This window comes from Oncorhynchus clarkii, chromosome 25 (genome assembly GCF_045791955.1).
Source record: "Oncorhynchus clarkii lewisi isolate Uvic-CL-2024 chromosome 25, UVic_Ocla_1.0, whole genome shotgun sequence".
NCBI classification, from domain to species: domain Eukaryota; kingdom Metazoa; phylum Chordata; class Actinopteri; order Salmoniformes; family Salmonidae; genus Oncorhynchus; species Oncorhynchus clarkii.
This window is the reverse complement of record NC_092171.1, coordinates 39,392,324-39,411,346: the sequence shown is the minus strand read 5'-3', so window position 1 is coordinate 39,411,346 and position 19,023 is coordinate 39,392,324. Positions and strand designations below refer to the sequence as shown.

General features: G+C 41.6%; 2 protein-coding genes and 1 pseudogene across 3 annotated transcripts; 2 read left to right on the top strand and 1 right to left on the bottom strand.

Annotated features, from left to right (window-relative positions):
* The first annotated feature begins 550 nt into the window (after positions 1-550).
* On the top strand, positions 551-2,169 carry LOC139383641 (complement component C1q receptor-like; annotated as a pseudogene).
* Positions 2,170-7,318: 5,149 nt separating this feature from the next.
* LOC139383743 (thrombomodulin-like) lies at positions 7,319-8,638 on the bottom strand. The gene has a single exon (XM_071128300.1). It carries the CDS (start codon positions 8,600-8,602, stop codon positions 7,472-7,474), a length of 1,131 nt encoding a protein of 376 aa, XP_070984401.1. The 5' UTR covers positions 8,603-8,638; the 3' UTR covers positions 7,319-7,471.
* Positions 8,639-12,196: 3,558 nt separating this feature from the next.
* LOC139384107 (oocyte zinc finger protein XlCOF6.1-like) lies at positions 12,197-18,062 on the top strand. Of its 2 annotated transcripts, none has more exons than XM_071128752.1 (4): positions 12,197-12,346; positions 12,838-13,038; positions 13,967-14,080; positions 16,980-18,062. In XM_071128752.1, exons 2-4 carry the CDS (start codon positions 12,939-12,941, stop codon positions 17,657-17,659), a joined length of 894 nt encoding a protein of 297 aa, XP_070984853.1. In that variant the 5' UTR covers positions 12,197-12,346; positions 12,838-12,938; the 3' UTR covers positions 17,660-18,062. The 2 variants fall into 2 exon arrangements, with proteins under 2 accessions (XP_070984853.1, XP_070984854.1); XM_071128753.1 differs by having other exon boundaries at positions 12,797-13,038.
* Positions 18,063-19,023: the final 961 nt, after the last annotated feature.

The following is a 19,023-nucleotide window of genomic DNA, read 5'->3' as shown; positions in this document are numbered from 1 at the left end:
ATTTCAGCAGAGCTTTTAAATGAATTAAAAGAAGGCTGTCAGGAAAAGACCCTGTTCTCTGCAACACATGGAAACAAATTATTGAATTCATTCTATTTGGGAAGCCGTTTTTGTCTGTCCACTTGCAATTTTTAATGAAGGCTTATTTCTATAAACTTAAATGTAGCCTATTAAGTTAGTCAACATAACTAAATAAATAATGAAATCAACAGCTTTTGAAATAAATGAAATAAATATGATAGGCTATGAACAATAGTTACGTACAAATTGTTACTTTCATATGGGAATTGATTTAATAGATTGCGAAATCATTAAATGCTATGTTTTGCGTTTGCAAATCAACATCGGCTAAAAGTGGTGTAGGCCAAACAAGCAGTCTGTCACGTTTACTAAACATGTAGCCATCGGGAAAACAAGTCAAAACAATGAGGGTGCTGCTATTGTTTTTGCTTTCCACAATGGAACTTTGTTCAGCAGAAGACAAAAATCTGCTGCAATATTTTTTTTAGGTCTAATGTTTACATACACATACAGGGTGTAGGCGCTTGAATGTACAATTCAAATTCGCACCACTTGCAGGGAATGAGGAGCCTAATTTGTCGTCCGTTTGCCAATAAGGCGTAAATGTAGCCTTTTAGAAATTAAATCAATGATTGCTGTTGGTTTATTGGATTATGTGGGAATGATGCTGTTGTTACTTTTACTGCAACTCTCTATGTGGGGAGCAACTGGAGCAGACACCGACGGAGAAGCAACTGTGTGTACATCCAATGCCTGTTTCTCTTTTCACATGGAGGGAGTCAGCTTTGAAGACGCTCGATTGAAATGCCATGGTGACGGAGGTTACTTGGTAACAATTAAAGACAAAAGCGAGATAGCAGAACTTCAGTCAACCCTTTCACAGATCGACGAAAGACATCGCTATTTGGACTTCAAATTTTGGATCGGTTTGAAATTGCGTAAAGGCGATTGCATTATAAGGGACATGAGTCTCAACGGTTTTAAGTGGATATCTGGAGGGGAATATTCCCAATATTCGAACTGGGAGAAGGAACCTCGCAGCACCTGCACAGAGGAGCGTTGCGTGTTGGTACATTATTCTTTATGGAGTCGCAATGAATTGAAATGGACGGATGGATCTTGCAAAGACGAGGCTTTTTACTCGTGCAAATTCTATTTCAAGGGAATGTGTAAACCTTTGTTGTTGGCAGGAGGAGAGCAAGTGAATTACATGCTCCCATTCTCAGCAAATCCATTAAATGGGGATAATAACATGACTGCATTCCCATTTGGAACATATGCTGATATAAGATGCAATGACACTGATCACTTTTCTATTTGTAAATTAACGGATGGTGTCTATGGTTGGACTATCCCTGGTCCGTTTTGTGGCTCAGATAAACAGAACTGTGGGTATAAAAACGGTGGATGTGATCATTTGTGCGTTGATAGTGACGCTGGTGGTGTCCGTTGTGAATGCAAGGACGGTTATGTGTTAGGACAGGACAGAGTATCATGTGGCCTAAAGGAATATTGTCACAGTTCTCCATGTCAGCACCAATGTGTAACAGGACCGACGGGCTTCTCGTGCGTATGCCCAAACGGCTTCCAATTGGATAAAGACCAATTTGGTTGTATTGATGTTGATGAATGCCACATTAATGCCTGCGATGGTCATCATTGCATCAATACCCAAGGTAGTTACATATGTAGGTGCAAGGGAGGCTACACAATGGTTGATGGCAAATGCCACGATATAGACGAGTGCACGGAATCTAGATGTCCCCAAATATGTCTTAACTCTGAAGGATCCTTCTCCTGCCATTGCATCGCGGGGTTCACTGTGTCTGAGGACGGGCATACTTGTAAAGACATAGACGAATGCTTCAGTAATCGATGCGAGGACAAATGCACTAATACCTTTGGTAGTTTCAGGTGTTCTTGCCATCAGAACTTCCGGTTACACCCTAATGGAATGACCTGCATTCGAGATGTGACTGTTGTCTCCACTGCGGAGACGTCAAGTGATCATAGAGACACTGACCAACACGACGAGACCATGGGCACTATAACCATATCGCCGGTTGAATTAAAAAAAGAGACTCAGTACACCCACGGACCACCTCAAGACACTATTAGGCACGACATTACGCACGACATTACGCATGACATTCCGCACGACATTACGCAGCATAGTCCGTCCAGCAAAACCATTGGAATGAGTGGGCCAGCGCATAATTATCATTTATTTAGCTCTTGGCTGTTTATTTGCGTCATTGCTTCTGTTGTTCCACTACTTATTCTCATTGCAGTAACCTCTGTTATTGTCATATTTCGATGCAGTCATTCAAAAAAAGAAGCGAGGAAGAAAATCGCCACTGCTGACAGTTATTGTTGGGTGGCTTCCGGTATAGATACTCGGTTGGAAACATTTGACGGGTCACTTGAAAGCACAGCTTGAAATTGTGTGAACTCTTGAAATGTTAAACGATAACAAATCTAAATAATATTCAGACATTGCATTACCTACTAAAATATATTTTAAAAATCGTTGAAGAATCTGAATACAAATGTTTTCTTTTTACAGCGTGTCAGATCATTGCCTGTACTTCATCAAAGCACATATCCAATTTTAAGTATGTTTTATTCATAACGGTTTAACAATGTTATTTCATCGTCATACTCTCGAAAAAAAATGTTGGGTTGATTTTTACTATTTTCCCGAGTTCATGTTATTCGTGTATTTTGACCCAGCAGTGGGTTATTTCCTACTTTTATTGCACGGTAATCATTATTTATATTTTTTGCTATACTCCTTCCTATACAGTCCATTGCTGTGTGCACGTCGTTAGTCCAGTCACGTTGTGCGTGGTTTACAGACCTCAGTCAGGGTCTCAACTCACTGTTGAGTTGGAATAGTAGAAAACACAGGGTGCAATTTCGAAACTTGGTTGTGCATCAGCAGTTTTCCTCTCGTTATAGCCCATGGCATTCACCCACGGTCACTCAATTAGCCCATGTCATTCACCCACGGTCACTCAATTAGCCCATGTCATTCACCCACGGTCACTCAATTAGCCCATGTCAGTTATCATTTTTTAGACCGATAAATTATTTGAGTTAGTCTAGCCAGCTATCTAAACTTGTAATAATCAGATCTGAATTACCAATTACCCGGGACCCTGACCTCGAGGCGGCCCCATTGATTTTGTTACTCTCTCTGTGTAGAATTGCAGGAAATCGCCTTTTAAACCTGCAAACATGTCTCCCCGCTCCATGGTGAAATGTGTTGAATTGCAGGAAATTATCTGTAAAACTGCAACAACAACAAAAAGTTCTGTACCACAAACACATTTGTTTACCTTTTCTAAATAAAATATATTTTTTTCTGCTAACAGATCCTTATGTAGTGTTTAATCCCATTGGTGAGTTAATGTGTAGTGTACTTGCATATATTTACATAGTCTTTTTATTCAACCTTTAGGCAAGTCAGTGAAGAGCAAATTCTTATTTCCAATCACGATCTAGGAACAGCGGGTTAACTGCCTTGTTCTGGGGCAGAATAACATATTTTTTTACCTTGTCAGCTCGGGGATTCGAGTTTGCGACCTTTCGGTTACAAGTCCAATGCTCTAAGTACAATACCCCTCCCCCTCAACCCCCTTCTACTTCCTTAATTTTGTAGCTAGAGTCAAATACTTTCTATAGAACAACATTCACATCAGGTTAGGCATCCGAAATGAATAATGAATGTATGTGTGTTGTATTACAGTTTTTTTCCAACTGCTTACACAAGTTTTCAAAACGGTCTCCTTTTTTTTCAAAACTCTACACACAATTCCCCAAACTGCACACACAAAATGCAAAATGCCTCACATCTCCTTCAAAATGTAACACTGCATTCAAAATGCCATAAACACATGTCAGAGTGAAGCATTTGCATCAAATGGCAAACACTGCTTTCATAATAGTACATGTTTGGATATACCATGTAAACACTGTTGTTCTAAATCTAAAGCTCTTTGGTCTTTCATAGGCTTATATCTACATTCCAATACAATGTTCTACAGTGAAAGTAATCTGCTGAGGGGTAACAAGTACACTGTAAACACCAATACAATGTTCTACAGTGAAAGTAATCTGCTGAGAGGGGTAACAAGTACACTGTAAACACCAATGCAATGTAGAAACAGAACATATTTATTAGGCCAAACATTACTGTTGTATACAGTAGCATACAACACAACCATAAACATATGTAAACCAAAAGTATTTTCTTTAGAATACAGTAAAGAACACAATTTGTGTGTGGGGGGTCCCGGGGTGGTCAGTCCAGGAATTGGTGGTGGGGGGGGGGGGGGGGTGGATCACCAGTGCTAAGCTACTCTTCATCTCTCCTCCGGCCTGGGCCTGGCCACAATACTTCGTCCACATCACAGGATACGTTTTCTCTTGCCAAACATGGAGGGAAGTATCTCCTAGCATGGCGTATCCAACCTTGGACAGAGGCAACCTCTATGTCCCCACATAGACCATATTTATAATAGCAGTCTCTTGTACATCTGTAAACAAGCGTCCTCGTCCTCCATGATGTTTTTGCCTTTCCACTCTGTACAGAATTCAAACACAGTATGTGTTCAGCATAGGAACTGTAAACAATGTACAAAAACATGTAGTACAGCATGATAAACAACCTTATTCATTCAATGCAGTGCAGTAAATGGATGGCTTAGAGTTACACATGTTTATGCAATACTATGCTGTCGTACGTATTTTACAGTACATTGCTGTAATGCTAAAATAGTCATTAGATAGTTGCATGCCTGTTCTCATTTCTGAAGGTTCGAATTATGGACGCCACTGTAAATCGACTCAACTGGGGTTGGACTCTCAGTCCAGCCTCTCTCATGGTCAAACCGTGGTTGATCACATGATCAACAAGTGTTGCCCTAATCTCATCAGAGATGGCTCTCCTTTCCTTCTCTTCTTTGCCCTTGTCATCTTCTTCCTTTTCCTCTCCCTCCTACTCCTCTTTCTCTCTGTCCATTGTTGGCATCCATTGTTCAAAACAGGTCATCTGACCTTTGACCTATTTATAGGCCTATACTACAGTAAAACAGTGATTGGTTAGTGATCAGTTAAGATTTTAGTGTTTGCACATGTGAGGAGTGTGTGTGTGTGACCTGGTGAATAAGTGTAGCATTTTGATTGGTTGTGTTTGGAAAACGAAAGCAAGTCACTTGTGTTTTGAAAAAAGTGTTTTATGCAATTGACAACTGAGTCAAAGCCTGAGAAATAGCTTATGGTTTTGGATATTTGGTGTGTAGTTTTGCACTTTGAGTGAGAGGTTTCAAAAATCGTGTGACATGAAAGGATTTTGTGTGTAAGCAGTTGGAAAAAACTGTAAACATAGAGGAGGGAGTAAATTGTAGGCAAGCAATAAACATTTCAGAACAACTACTAGTCGAATAAGACATGGGAGAGATTTATTTACATACTAATGCACTTGAAACAAATAGCCAAACCAAAAACTGCAGACATTAGTTTTTGCACGTAGCAATTTACCGCCATCTAGTGTACAAGCAACGTAACCTTTTCCTAACCATAACCTAATTATCCCAACATGACACGTCAATTCTCCTAACCTGCCAATTTAATTATCATAACTTGCTACGATAGTTATCCTAACCTCTCACATTAATTATCCTAAACTCTCACGTTAATTATCCAAACATGCCTACTGGGCCTGGCTAAAACGCTACAAGGAAGCAGCAAGCAGCCACTCAAAATGTGTGCCTGGATAATCTGAAACAGACCCCTGTGTCTTTTGCACTTTGGATCTAATGGTAGACAAAGGAGAACAGTCATATCCTGTTCCTAAATAGCACTCAAATAATGGAATTCTCATTGTGTTTTCTTACACTGTAAAAGATGTGGCGATGTTAGTACACCACATCTACATACAGAAGTTGATTAGTCAATGGGCCAAAGTGAAATGAGCACTTTGATTTGTTTTGTACGTTTGTTTTGACAAATTGAGGTCATTGCAAATATTGAGACAGAAACTGCTGTATATATATATATATATATATATATATATATATATATACAGTGCCTTGCAAATGTATTCGGCCCCCTTGAACTTTGCGACCTTTTGCCACATTTCAGGCTTCAAACATAAAGATATAAAACTGTATTTTTTTGTGAAGAATCAACAACAAGTGGGACACAATCATGAAGTGGAACGACATTTATTGGATATTTCAAACTTTTTTAACAAATCAAAAACTGAAAAATTGGGCGTGCAAAATTATTCAGCCCCCTACAATGGAATGGTTCAAAAATAAACATATCCAGGTGTTAGAATGGCCAAGTCAAAGTCCAGACCTGAATCCAATCGAGAATCTGTGGAAAGAACTGAAAACTGCTGTTCACAAATGCTCTCCATCCAACCTCACTGAGCTCGAGCTGTTTTGCAAGGAGGAATGGGAAAAAATGTCAGTCTCTCGATGTGCGAAACTCATAGAGACATACCCCAAGCGACTTACAGCTGTAATCGCAGCAAAAGTTGGCGCTACAAAGTATTAACTTAAGGGGGCTGAATAATTTTGCACGCCCAATTTTTCAGTTTTTGATTTGTTAAAAAGTTTGAAATATCCAATAAATGTCGTTCCACTTCATGATTGTGTCCCACTTGTTGTTGATTCTTCACAAAAAAATACAGTTTTATATCTTTATGTTTGAAGCCTGAAATGTGGCAAAAGGTCGCAAAGTTCAAGGGGGCCGAATACTTTCGCAAGGCACTGTATATATATATATATATATATATATATATATATATATATATATATATTTTTTTTTTTTTTCACCCAAAAAAAGTAACACAAACGTGTCCTTAATGGATGTTCTTGGGGCTTGATTTTACAATACCGATATTAACAACAGGGTGGAGCAAAAGTGATTGTACCAAATCTGAATATAACATCATGGGTGAGCTCAGGACCTCCTTCAGCTTGTACATTTTGACCATTCATAGTGTAGTACTAATTATAACAGTATAATAATTAGACCACATTAATATTATCAAAAGCATTAATGGTCCGTGACATTAAGTAACCAATTGTTATATTACTTTGATTTAAAGAACCATATGCCCTTGTCTGTAAATGTGTATGCATCATTTGTAGGGTATCCATCAACGAAATGTTAACATTTATTTGACATTTTTACGATTCATAAACCGTTTTTTTTATCATACACTATTTAGCAACCATTATGAGAATGTTCTACATATGAAAATGCTATAAGTCATTCGTTGTTTCTTTTTTAGACATCTTTATTTAGGTTTCATAACATTTATGACAACATGGCTCTAGAAGTGATATTGAACAACAGTCACAACAGTAGCATTGAACCCCCTCCCCAACTTGAGTAGCTTTTCCTCATTCCTTAATGTGGCAGTCACTGGTTTCTATAACGCCTCATCATTACATCTCTGTTGGCTATCGACATTCTGCTCATGACGCTTAATAACACAATACCGAACAACAAGTATCAGTACTATGACCGCCACTGCAATGAAAATCCATACCCAAAGAAACCCCCCCGCTGTTGCTGATGAGACATTACTTGTAAAGTTAACACCTGGCGCTAAAAAGTCGCTGTGGACAGGCGTTGTTAAGGGAACACTTTCATTTCCGACTGTTTTGACACATTTCACGAGATTTTGAAGGGAAAATCCTGCACTGCACGAACAAACAAAACTTCCAGCCGTGTTAGCACAACTTTGATCACAATATCCATGGTCGCATTCGTCAATATCGTGGCAATAATCGTCACTCTTTATGAAGCCACTAGGACAATCACATTGTGTCCCAGCGCTGTGTCTGTCGCATATTACTGGACATTTGGCCAAAAAACAGTGCATTTTACACAAGTGCGTATTTTCGCTACTTGGAATATATCCTTCTTTACACGAGCATGTGTAGCCCCCTGGTACCTCTGTGCATATATGTTCGCAAGGAGCCATAGCGCATCCTTCACCACCATCACCTTGATGAAAAAACTCGCGAGCCTCCATTTGCGGTGTTTGGCACATGCTTCCATGAACATTCTGACACAAAAATCCATCGACTTTTTCCTGACAAGGTCGTTCTGTCCACATTCGATCGGTAGAAACGGACACACACCGTGGAGCGCAGACATTTACGTTGTCTTTCCAGTTGCTGAATTCTGTGATTTGAAATCCAGTTGCCCACTGGTATCCTCTCAATTTCGATTCGATGTTGCTACATCGGTCAGCTGGTAGGCGCAAACCGATCCAGAAGTCTCCCGTTAAGCCTACAAGCAAATCTCCAATAATTTCGTCTGATGCTGCAGATCGAACTGTCAATAACTCTCCTTCCATCTTTTGGCATGTTTCCCCCGATGTCTGGAAATCGACAGCACCCAGGGTTACAGCGTTGCACATGTTCCTATTGCACACGCATGTAGTCGAGTCAATGCTTTCCCCGCCTACCGTTAGCATGAACATAGTTATAATAATTATGGTTATCAAACCAAGAAAAGGATTCGTTTTCATTGCCATGATCGCAGTGAACATCACAGGAGGATTCGTGGAGGGCAAAATCCATTTAGTTATACTGAGTAAACCATGAAAGGAGAAACCCTAGAGACAAAAGTTTAGAGGAAGGAAGGAAATGGAAACTGCCAGAAAAGCACCCCCAACTGCAAAGTGAGTAGGCTCTTCTGGATAGGGAAGGTACACACATATTTGTGCCCATGAATCTATTGATCATTATCATGTCATCTATTATCATGATTTGTTATCAGGGATATTATACTTTAGTAATCCACAATGATTTGGTGATGTAAAAGTCTAATAATTACATTGTCTTTCACATTCCTACAGGTACAGCAGGGGCGGCAGGGTAGCCTAGTGGTTAGAGCATTGGACTAGTAACCGGAAGGTTACAGTTCTATTTTTGTTGTTTCATCAGACCAGAGGACATTTCTCCAAAAAGTACTATCTTTCCCCATGTGTTCCTCTCTAGGTTTCTTCCTAGGTTCATAGGTTTTGGCCTTTCTAGGGAGTTTTTCCTAGCCACGATGCTTCTACACCTGCATTGCTTGCTGTTTGGGGTTTTAGGCTGGGTTTCTGTAGAGCACTTTGATATATCAGCCGATGTAAGAAGAGCTATATAAATACATTTGATTTGATTTGATATGGGATAGGGCTGTAGTCAGATGGTTTTCAGGGTGGGCCCCTATGGCCCCCCTCCCTGTCTTCTCTCTTCAACTGTTGACCTTATCTGGAGTTGAGTTCCACATCCCTCATTGTCCTAGTTCCCAGCAACGTGCCTGCCTTACCAGGAACTCAAACCAAAATGCTACCCTTTGCCCTCTTCCTTAGAAATATGAATATTCAGCAAAAACATGTTTGAACAGAATGTGAACTTTCTGCACCTCCCCTTGTCTCACTCAGTAACTTTCCATGCACAAAGTTCCTATTCACCTTTCATTGACCCCTAACATATACATTTCTTATTCATGTAATCAATACGTTCTAATATGATGACAGGAATACGTATATTTCAAGCCAGAATCCAACAGGTAGAAAAAGGAATGTTTCACTGTCTCACAACTTCATAATTGCATTGATGTCAGTGGAGTATCTTGCACAGTGTTTGGCAGCCACACTTCAGGATAGTCAGGATAGGGCAGACGTGGCATCTCCAGAAGTAAACTGAGGGGCTTTACCTCAGGTGGTATACTCCTCAATGCCATTGGCTGAATCCTGGAACATTTTCCAGTCTGTGCTAGAAAAATATTCCTGTAGCGTAGCATCCACATCATTTGACCACTTCCGTATTGAGCGTGTCACTGGTGCTTCCTGCACAGGTTTTTGATTGTAAGCTGGAGGATAGAATTATGGTCAGATTTGCCAAATGGAGGGTGTATTTTTCCTCTGGTTGCACACGTGACATGCTGGTAAAAATGTGGTGAAACGGATTTAAGTTTGCCTGCATTAAAGTCCCCGGCCACTAGGAGCGCCATTGCTGGATGAGCATTTTCTTGTTTGCTTATGGCCTTATACAGTTGGCTGTGTGCGGTCTTATTGCCAGCATCGGTCTGTGTGTAGCACCAGCTGTTATTGGCAAATAGACACACCCACCCCTCGTCTTACCAGACGTAGCTAACCCTAGCAGCAACATTATGAAAAAAATAAGTTTAAAAAAAACAAGTTCCAAACAACGCAAACAAAACCTAACTAAATAGCACAGTTGGTTAGAAGCTTGTAAACATCATCCTCTTCGGCGCAGTCTCAGCTACTCCTGTTTATCTCAGGGCATGTAACCTGGGCTACGTCTGGAAAACTGAAGGAATGAGGCAACTTTGATTTAAAAAGAGAATAACAACTTTTTTATAATTACTTTTCCTGACAATTACGCTGGCATACACGACGCTGTCTATGTAAATGAATGGCTACTGCTGTCGCACGTGGTTGGCGTAGTCCCAAGTGTTATTTCTGTTTAATTCAGATACATGCCCTGAGGGATCTGCCCTCCTCTGGTGACCACGGTCACCTGCTCTGCACATGCCCCTGCCTCCTTTGGTGGCCACGGTTGGGATCAGTGATGACTCCTCTATGGGACCATTCTCTGCCTCCTCCATCACCATGGGCCCCTAGTCAGCTGACTCCTCTATGTTGACCACGGTCCCCTTCTCTGCCTCCACCATCACCATGGGCCCCTAGTCAGCTGACTCCTCTATGTTGACCACGGTCCCCTTCTCTGCCTCCACCATCACCATGGGCCCCTAGTCAGCTGACTCCTCTATGTTGACCACGGTCCCCTTCTCTGCCTCCACCATCACCATGGGCCCCTAGTCAGCTGACTCCTCTATGTTGACCACGGTCCCCTTCTCTGCCTCCTCCATCACCATGGGCCCCTAGTCAGCTGACTCCTCTATGTTGACCACGGTCCCCTTCTCTGCCTCCACCATCACCATGGGCCCCTAGTCAGCTGACTCCTCTATGTTGACCACGGTCCCCTTCTCTGCCTCCTCCATCACCATGGGCCCCTAGTCAGCTGACTCCTCCTCCATCACCATATGTTGACCACGGTCCCCTTCTCTGCCTCCACCATCACCATGGGCCCCTAGTCAGCTGACTCCTCTATGTTGACCACGGTCCCCTTCTCTGCCTCCACCATCACCATGGGCCCCTAGTCAGCTGACTCCTCTATGTTGACCACGGTCCCCTTCTCTGCCTCCTCCATCACCATGGGCCCCTAGTCAGCTGACTCCTCTATGTTGACCACGGTCCCCTTCTCTGCCTCCACCATCACCATGGGCCCCTAGTCCTCCTCTATGTTGACCATCACCATGGGCCCCTAGTCAGCTGACTCCTCTATGACTCCTCTATGTTGACCACTGTCCCCTTCTCTGCCTCCACCATCACCATGGGCCCCTAGTCAGCTGACTCCTCTATGTTGACCACGGTCCCCTTCTCTGCCTCCACCATCACCATGAGTTTTATCTGATCTTAAATGGTTAGATCTGGAACCTGTTTTTTTCTTTTACAGGGTTCCCCTACAGGCAAAAATAGTGGCCCAAATCATTTTTTTTGTGTGAGTGTACTGGGAATAAAATGTCAATATACTGTCAACAATGTTTCACTGAGCAAGGCCCAAATTATTTTCTCTCTCCGATAATTGTAATGGTTGTGAAGACAGGACATACCAGTAATTTTTTCTATTGGACACACAGGCCAATAAATAAACGAATTCAAATGTTAAATACAATTGTTTATTATATTATTATATGTTAGATGCAGAGTCAATATCAATATAAAGTTGTATCTCTTAAGTTTGGTGAGGAATACAGCATAATGAAGTTGATTAATTATATGGTCAGTTCTGAGTGAGCGTAAAACCCCAAGCGGATGCATTACTTTTATACATCCAGTGAAATATCTGTCTCATTGTTCAATGCTCGGCGATAGTAGCTCATTCCGCTCATTATTGGCTCTTTTCACCGGAGAAACCCCTCTCCAATTTCATCGTGGGGGACAATAACCAAAACCTGAGTAATGAATATATTATGCCCTGCGATGCACCCTCCCGCACACAGGTGGCGTACCTCTACGTTTGTGTAGTTTGACAAGCCCAGTCATTCGAAAAAGAAGAAGTGAAAATTTGCCATCGCGTTTGTTTGTTTTTTTATTAGTAGGAGATATTAAACCATAAGTAATACTGTATTCGATAAACAATGGACACATAACTTAATCCAGTACACAAATAAAACAAACTATTTATGATTCCGTTTTAGCGAAGCAAGGCTTCAGGTAAGAACGACCTTACGAGGAGTCTGTTTCAGGACAAATGGACAGGCAAGGCCTGGTCAAGTCAATTTTTAATCAAAGTAAATTGTAATAAAAGCCGCGTCTCTTCTAGACAAAACCGCAAGGACTGGCTAATGTTACTCAAATATTTGCTAAAGTTAATCAAACGGAAAAAAGTAATGCCATCACATACTTTATCAAAATAGGCAAATGTGTAGCTAACTAACGTTAGCAATAAATTGTGGCAAAAACCCTAAATAACGTTAGTTAACTACGGTTATCTTTCAATTTGTGACTTTATTTCGTAGCTTATCCAGCCGAGAGCCGGTACAGGTAAATAAATTAGCGTAGCAACACTGATTAAATCACTGTCTACATCAGAAAACAATAGCTATGTGTGCTAACTAGATAGCAAGTCACCAAATTAAATAACAGCCCTTGCATTTTATACAGGTTTTTCAGGTTGTTTATCTATCTGATCTTTACTTAATAAGGAGAGTGAAGATAACTAGCCTGCCGTTCTCCACCACAAACTGAGCCCAAGACTATACTGACTGGGTCCTGACTGACAACATCACTGGGCACCGCAGGCGAAATGGCATCAGTGAAAGACAGCAGTCAAACACTCCTGTTGAATATCATCACGAAAGATAAAGAGGAGGAAGTGAAGATTTGGGAATGTGATGATTATCCAGGTAAGAAGAGAGCAGGTTTTTATCAACAGCGTTTACAACCAAGGTAAGAGAGCAGGGGTGTGTATTCATTAGTTGCAGAATGTAGCAAAAACCTTGGTCTATTGCAAAACGTTTACAACAGAAACCGTTTACAATGTAAACAAGAGTTTTCATTGGATAAATTCAGGTTGGTCCCTTCCTGTTTTGTGCCTTTTGCTTCTGTTCGGTTCCTTGTGTAGGTCCATAAGGTATTGTACTGTATATTGAATACTGTATTCTCCACATTTCTCATTCACATTTTTCTACCACTGTACATTGCATTGTGTTGCTGTTATACACAGCTCAAATTCATGTTTACCTTTACATTTTAGTCATTTTACAGATGCTCTTATCTGCCTTTGTGACAGGTTAAAGGAAATATTCATAGCCTGTTATACATTAAAAACTATTAGTAAGTTCATAGGGGAGAAATACCTTGCTCAAGGGCACATCGACAGATCCCCCCCCAACCCATCTAGTTGGCTCGGGGATCCGACTCTGCAACCTCTTGGTTACTGGCCAAACAGTTTGCTACCGTGTGCACTTAAGATTACATCCCATGTTTTATCAACAGCGGTTACACTTTTCCTCTGGTCCTCGAGGGCCACAGTGCCAGCTGGTTTTCATACTTTCCTTTTAGTGAGAGACTGATTTCTATTAGAATACTATTTTTAAGATGCCAATTGTATTTTTTTTTTATTTTTTACTTAAGATACCTGGGTCTGTTGTTGATCGAGGCAGGCAGATATCAAGTACGCAGTTAGGTCATTTAGTTGCACGCCAACCACTTTCTTACATGGTTTTAGTATTTATTTTATTTCCTCGAGTCCAATGCAAAATGTTAGTTTAGACGCAATGCATTTGTCACATTTTGACACTTTTTTTTTGTCTTCTATTCTCATTTACACAGGAGAGAGTCCAGACATGGCATCCGTAGAGCTGGCAGGCAGCAGTCAAACACTGGGGCTGAATGTCACCATGAATGAAGAACAGAAGGAATACATTGGGGAATCTGCTGATCATGGTAAGAGCAGATTTGATGTATTATTTTTAGGCACGTCAGATGATCCAGGAACACACATTAGTTGGTTTCACGGGTTTAAGGCCCACTCCAGCTATCTTTGAATTTTTCCAGTAATAAAAGTAAAGGACAAGCATTTCGCTACACCCCGCAATAACATCTGCCGAACATGTGTATGTGACCAATAACATCTGCTGAACATGTGTATGTGACCAATCACATCTGCTAACCATGTGTATGTGACCAATAACATCTGCTAACCATGTGTATGTGACCAATAACATCTGCTAAACATGTGTATGTGACCAATAACATCTGCTGAACATGTGTATGTGACCAATCACATCTGCTGAACATGTGTATGTGACCAATAACATCTGCTGAACATGTGTATGTGACCAATAACATCTGCTGAACATGTGTATGTGACCAATCACATCTGCTGAACATGTGTATGCGACCAATCACATCTGCTGAACATGTGTATGCGACCAATCACATCTGCTGAACATGTGTATGCGACCAATCACATCTGCTGAACATGTGTATGTGACCAATCACATCTGCTGAACATGTGTATGTGACCAATCACATCTGCTGAACATGTGTATGTGACCAATCACATCTGCTGAACATGTGTATGTGACCAATCACATCTGCTGAACATGTGCATGTGACCAATAACATTTGATTTGAAGTATATTCCAAGTATAAATTCAGTAAAGTATAAACACATAAGGGTGAAATTATATGTTTAGACACAATTACGAAATTCAAAGGTTTGGAAATTGAAGGAGTTGTATGTGGAAACAATAGAGAAGCAATTGAGGACAAAAGAGCACCCCCCCACCACCACCACACTTTTACCATGCCAGAGGACACCTAGAGGTTGACACGGGAGTGAAAATGAATTCCTGTCCCATCTTGTCCTGGCAATTTTTTTCCCCCTGTACTGTCCTGCTCTCGCAACAAATTATTTTACCCCGGAACATTCTTGTCCCTTCCTGATAAAAACCACTCCCATCTCGTGCTCTTTTTTTTGCCCGCAGAAATATGTAGGCTATTGCGTTGGTTTACCAAGTGTTATAAAAATAACATGAGCTGGCACACACGCAGAAAATGTATTTTGTGTGGAGTTGCTGACTAACGGAGAATAAACTATACAAATAGTTTATTAAATTACCTAAATGTTTTTATAGTTTATGGTTTTACCAAGTATTGAAAATTATTTTGTTAATGCAATATGCGACTGTGATGTGGTTGTTTTGCCTAAGTCTCTCTGGATAAGAGCGTATTCTAAATGTAGGTGGATTAAGGCTGCAGGTGAGGACAGAGACCCCAGCAGGATGGTCTGCTCAGCACAGCACTGAGCACATTAAACTGCAGCCTCTACAGCTCAGCACAGCACTGAGCACATTAAACTGCAGCCTACAGCTGAGCACAGCACCGGCATAAAACTGTAGCCTATGGCTCAGCACAGCACCGGCCTGCAACTCACCACAGCACCGGCCTACAGCTCAGCACAGCACCGGCATGAAACTGTAGCCTATGGCTCAGCACAGCACCGGCATAAAACTGTAGCCTATGGCTCAGCACAGCACCGGCCTACAACTCACCACAGCACCGGCCTACAGCTCAGCACTGAGCACAAATTTACAACATGAACATAAAACATTTTTAAAAACCTGAGCGCCAGTACTGCATAAGTCAATCTATTTTTATTTCTCTCTTCACCTCCGATGGCATGGGTTTAGTTAAATATGCAAACAATTAGGCCTCCCGGGTGGCGCAGTGGTTAAGGGCGCTGTACTGCAGCGACTCCTGTGGCGGGCCGGGCACAGTGCGTGCTAACCAAGGTTGCCAGGTGCACGGTGTTTCCTCCGACACATTGGTGCGGCTGGCTTCCGTGTTGGATGCGCGCTGTGTTAAGAAGCAGTGCGGCTTGGTTGGGTTGTGTATCGGAGGACGCATGACTTTCAACCTTCGTCTCTCCCGAGCCCGTACGGGAGTTGTAGCGATGAGACAAGATAGTAGCTACTAAAAACAATTGGAAACCACGAAATTGGGGAGAAAACGGGGTAAAAAAAATTTTTTTAAATTAAAAAAAATATGCAAACAATTTGGTTTGAAGGTAAAGTTGTTGAAAGTATTAGCAGCTATGCTGCCTCAGGCTGCGTGTCGCTCTCTCCGGTTGGTAGCCTAATCCGCAACATTTTTACAAGCAGTGTTTGTCAAAGACAACTCCATCAAATTTAGGTAAAACATTTTTTTTCATTCCTTGTCTCTAATGTTAATGTTAGTGATGGGTCCTAGAGGCGCAAGAGTGAGCTGACGGAAGGGGAAGGGTGGAAATGACTTTAATTTTTGTATACGTTTCTATTAAGTAAACTATGTTAGGCCTACCCTGCACAGTTGTTGTTTATATGAAATGCTCCTCACATTACATATTTCCACCTAAAAAAACAAACGCAATTTTACACTATCCCTGTACTGCCCGTTCCTGTGGACTGTTGATCCTGTCCCGTCCTGTCCCGAACTAGACTCTAGAATTTCACTCCCATTCCTGCCAGAATCTCACAAAACCCGCTGAATTCCTGTTCCTGTGTTAAGCTCTAACCTGGACCAACCATTGAGATGTGCCTTTTGTTAAGTACATCAGGTGATACATTAGGTGATAGGAAGTCTGGAGTGGGTCTTTAAAGATGCTCAACAGCGATATTGTCACTTAGAAAAGAAGATAAAGCCGATGTAGCATTCATTTCAAGCAGAATACACCTATAGATGTAACTCCTTTTCAGTAATGCTTTATCAGTAATGCACATTTATTTCTTTTAATTTGATCCAATGATTATGGATGTGTACTGCACCCGCTCACCAGTTTTTTATGTTGTCATTCACCCAGGAGAGACCTCTAACTCCTCTGAGCAAGTGGAGACATTTCCTGCATCCGGGAAGAAACATCAGGAAGGGACCAAAGCTAAGAGGTCTCGCCACTGCCCTCACTGTGAGGAGAGTTTCCCATTCCCATCATATCTTGAAAGACACCTTCGAAAACATTCTGGAGAGAAGCCTTATTCCTGCTCTGTTTGTGGGAGGAGTTTTTCTCAACTGAGCGGGTTGAACGTGCACCAGCGAACACACACTGGAGAGAAGCCTCACCGCTGTCCTCACTGTGAGGAGAGTTTCCCATTTCCATCATATCTTGAAAGACACCTACGAAAGCATTCTGGAGAGAAGCCTTATTCCTGCTCTGACTGTGGGATGAGTTTTTCTCAACTGAGTGGCTTGAACGTGCACCAGCGAACACACACTGGAGAGAAGCCTCACCACTGTCCTCACTGTGAGAAGAGTTTCCCATTCCTATCATATCTTGAAAGACACCTGCGAAAACATTCTGGAGAGAAGCCTTACTGCTGCTCTGACTGTGGGAAATGCTTCACAACATCAAGTCATTTAACCTCCCATCGCCGAGTTCACACAGGGGAGAAGCCTTACTCCTGCTCTGACTGTGGGAAGAGTTTCCCATTCCCATCATATCTTGAACAACACCTGCGGAAACATGCTAACCATTGTGTTATATGAAGGTCATGTGGTGGCAACCAGCACTGAACAATACATTTTTGGCCAGCAGTCAACCCAGCCGGTCGGCAGTCAACCCAGCCGGTCGGCAGTCAACCCAGCCGGTCGGCAGTCAACCCAGCCGGCCAAACCATCCACTGTTGTTCACTGGAATCGTCATTAAGTCGAAGAGGAATCGGTTCAAGGAGTGAAGTCAGGATAGATGATCCTTTCCTCCAAAACATATGAATCTCATATCATCAGTTTTATATGTGCCAAGTCTATTGAGGGGGGCACAGGTTACAGGTTAGGCTTAAAGCCTGTTTTGTATGAATTATTATAAGTGGTGTCCAGCACAACCTATGACAAAGCTTACAATGAATTAATTGATGGTTTGGGTTCTTTGATCAGTGAAATGACATTCTCCCAGACATTCTCCCAGTCAATAGCATCATCATCATCAGACAAATACTTTACCCATGATTTAACCATTTGGAAGATATTTTTTGCTTTAGTAATTGAAGATGGAAAATAAATAGCAGACACCAAACCTCTGGACAAATTTGTACCCAATGGGACACCATAGGCACAAAGTGCAGACTGTAGACTTAAGATAAAGAGACAAAGTTCCTGGAAACTAGGGAGACCCTCTTGAGTTAAATATATCTCCTAGATGTTTGATCGCTTTTGCACACCAGGCTTTTGGCTCAAATGGTTTATTACCTGAAATGAATAGCCTTGTTATGCCATAGAGGGGTATAGAGATGCCACTTCCAGGTACCACCTACATAATCTCTCATGGACAGATCTATGTAAACGTAACTGGTGCCATAGACTCTGTCCGGAAGGAATGGGATGCGTGTGCTATCGAACGGCAGTAGGTCTGGTGTTTTGGCGTTTTCGTCACTGATTTATTTGGACAACTCGTGATTTCGCAGAGGTTAGCGTCTTCCGAAATTTCGGAAGGAGAGGGGGACATTCATTCGTCACTAGCAAAGAGAGAGAGAGAGAGAGTGAAGCTTCTCATTTTCTAGAATCTCTTGATCCCTTTCTCTTAACACATATGGACCTAGAATTGTAATCGTGCAGCTGACCAATTACACAACACTTTAGTTCTGGATTAACCAACTATACCATTTACACACTTCTCAACATTCCTCAAGTTCTTTACTGCATTGGAGATAATATAACTGTAATATACTATAACATGCATTTCTTAGCATACTAGAAAAATAACACATCTTTCAATCTAATAAGGGGAAACTAATTCCTTTTCAATTAACTACCAAGAGACTGGTGTAGACTGATGAACCATGGTATAAGTGATTGACCATTAAGATGTCCGCATGCTTCCCAGCCTAAACAGGTCCTTGTAGTACCTCAAACTG

Bases quoted from the DNA above. Each gene is read 5' to 3' on its own strand.
- LOC139384107 (XM_071128752.1), top strand. From the start codon at position 12,939: ATGGCATCAGTGAAAGACAGCAGTCAAACACTCCTGTTGAATATCATC. The intron at 13,039-13,966 runs GTAAGAAGAGAG...TCATTTACACAG, and splicing joins GGAATGTGATGATTATCCAG to GAGAGAGTCCAGACATGGCA. The intron at 14,081-16,979 runs GTAAGAGCAGAT...TCATTCACCCAG, and splicing joins TGGGGAATCTGCTGATCATG to GAGAGACCTCTAACTCCTCT.
- LOC139383743 (XM_071128300.1), bottom strand. From the start codon at position 8,602: ATGTTCACTGCGATCATGGCAATGAAAACGAATCCTTTTCTTGGTTTG.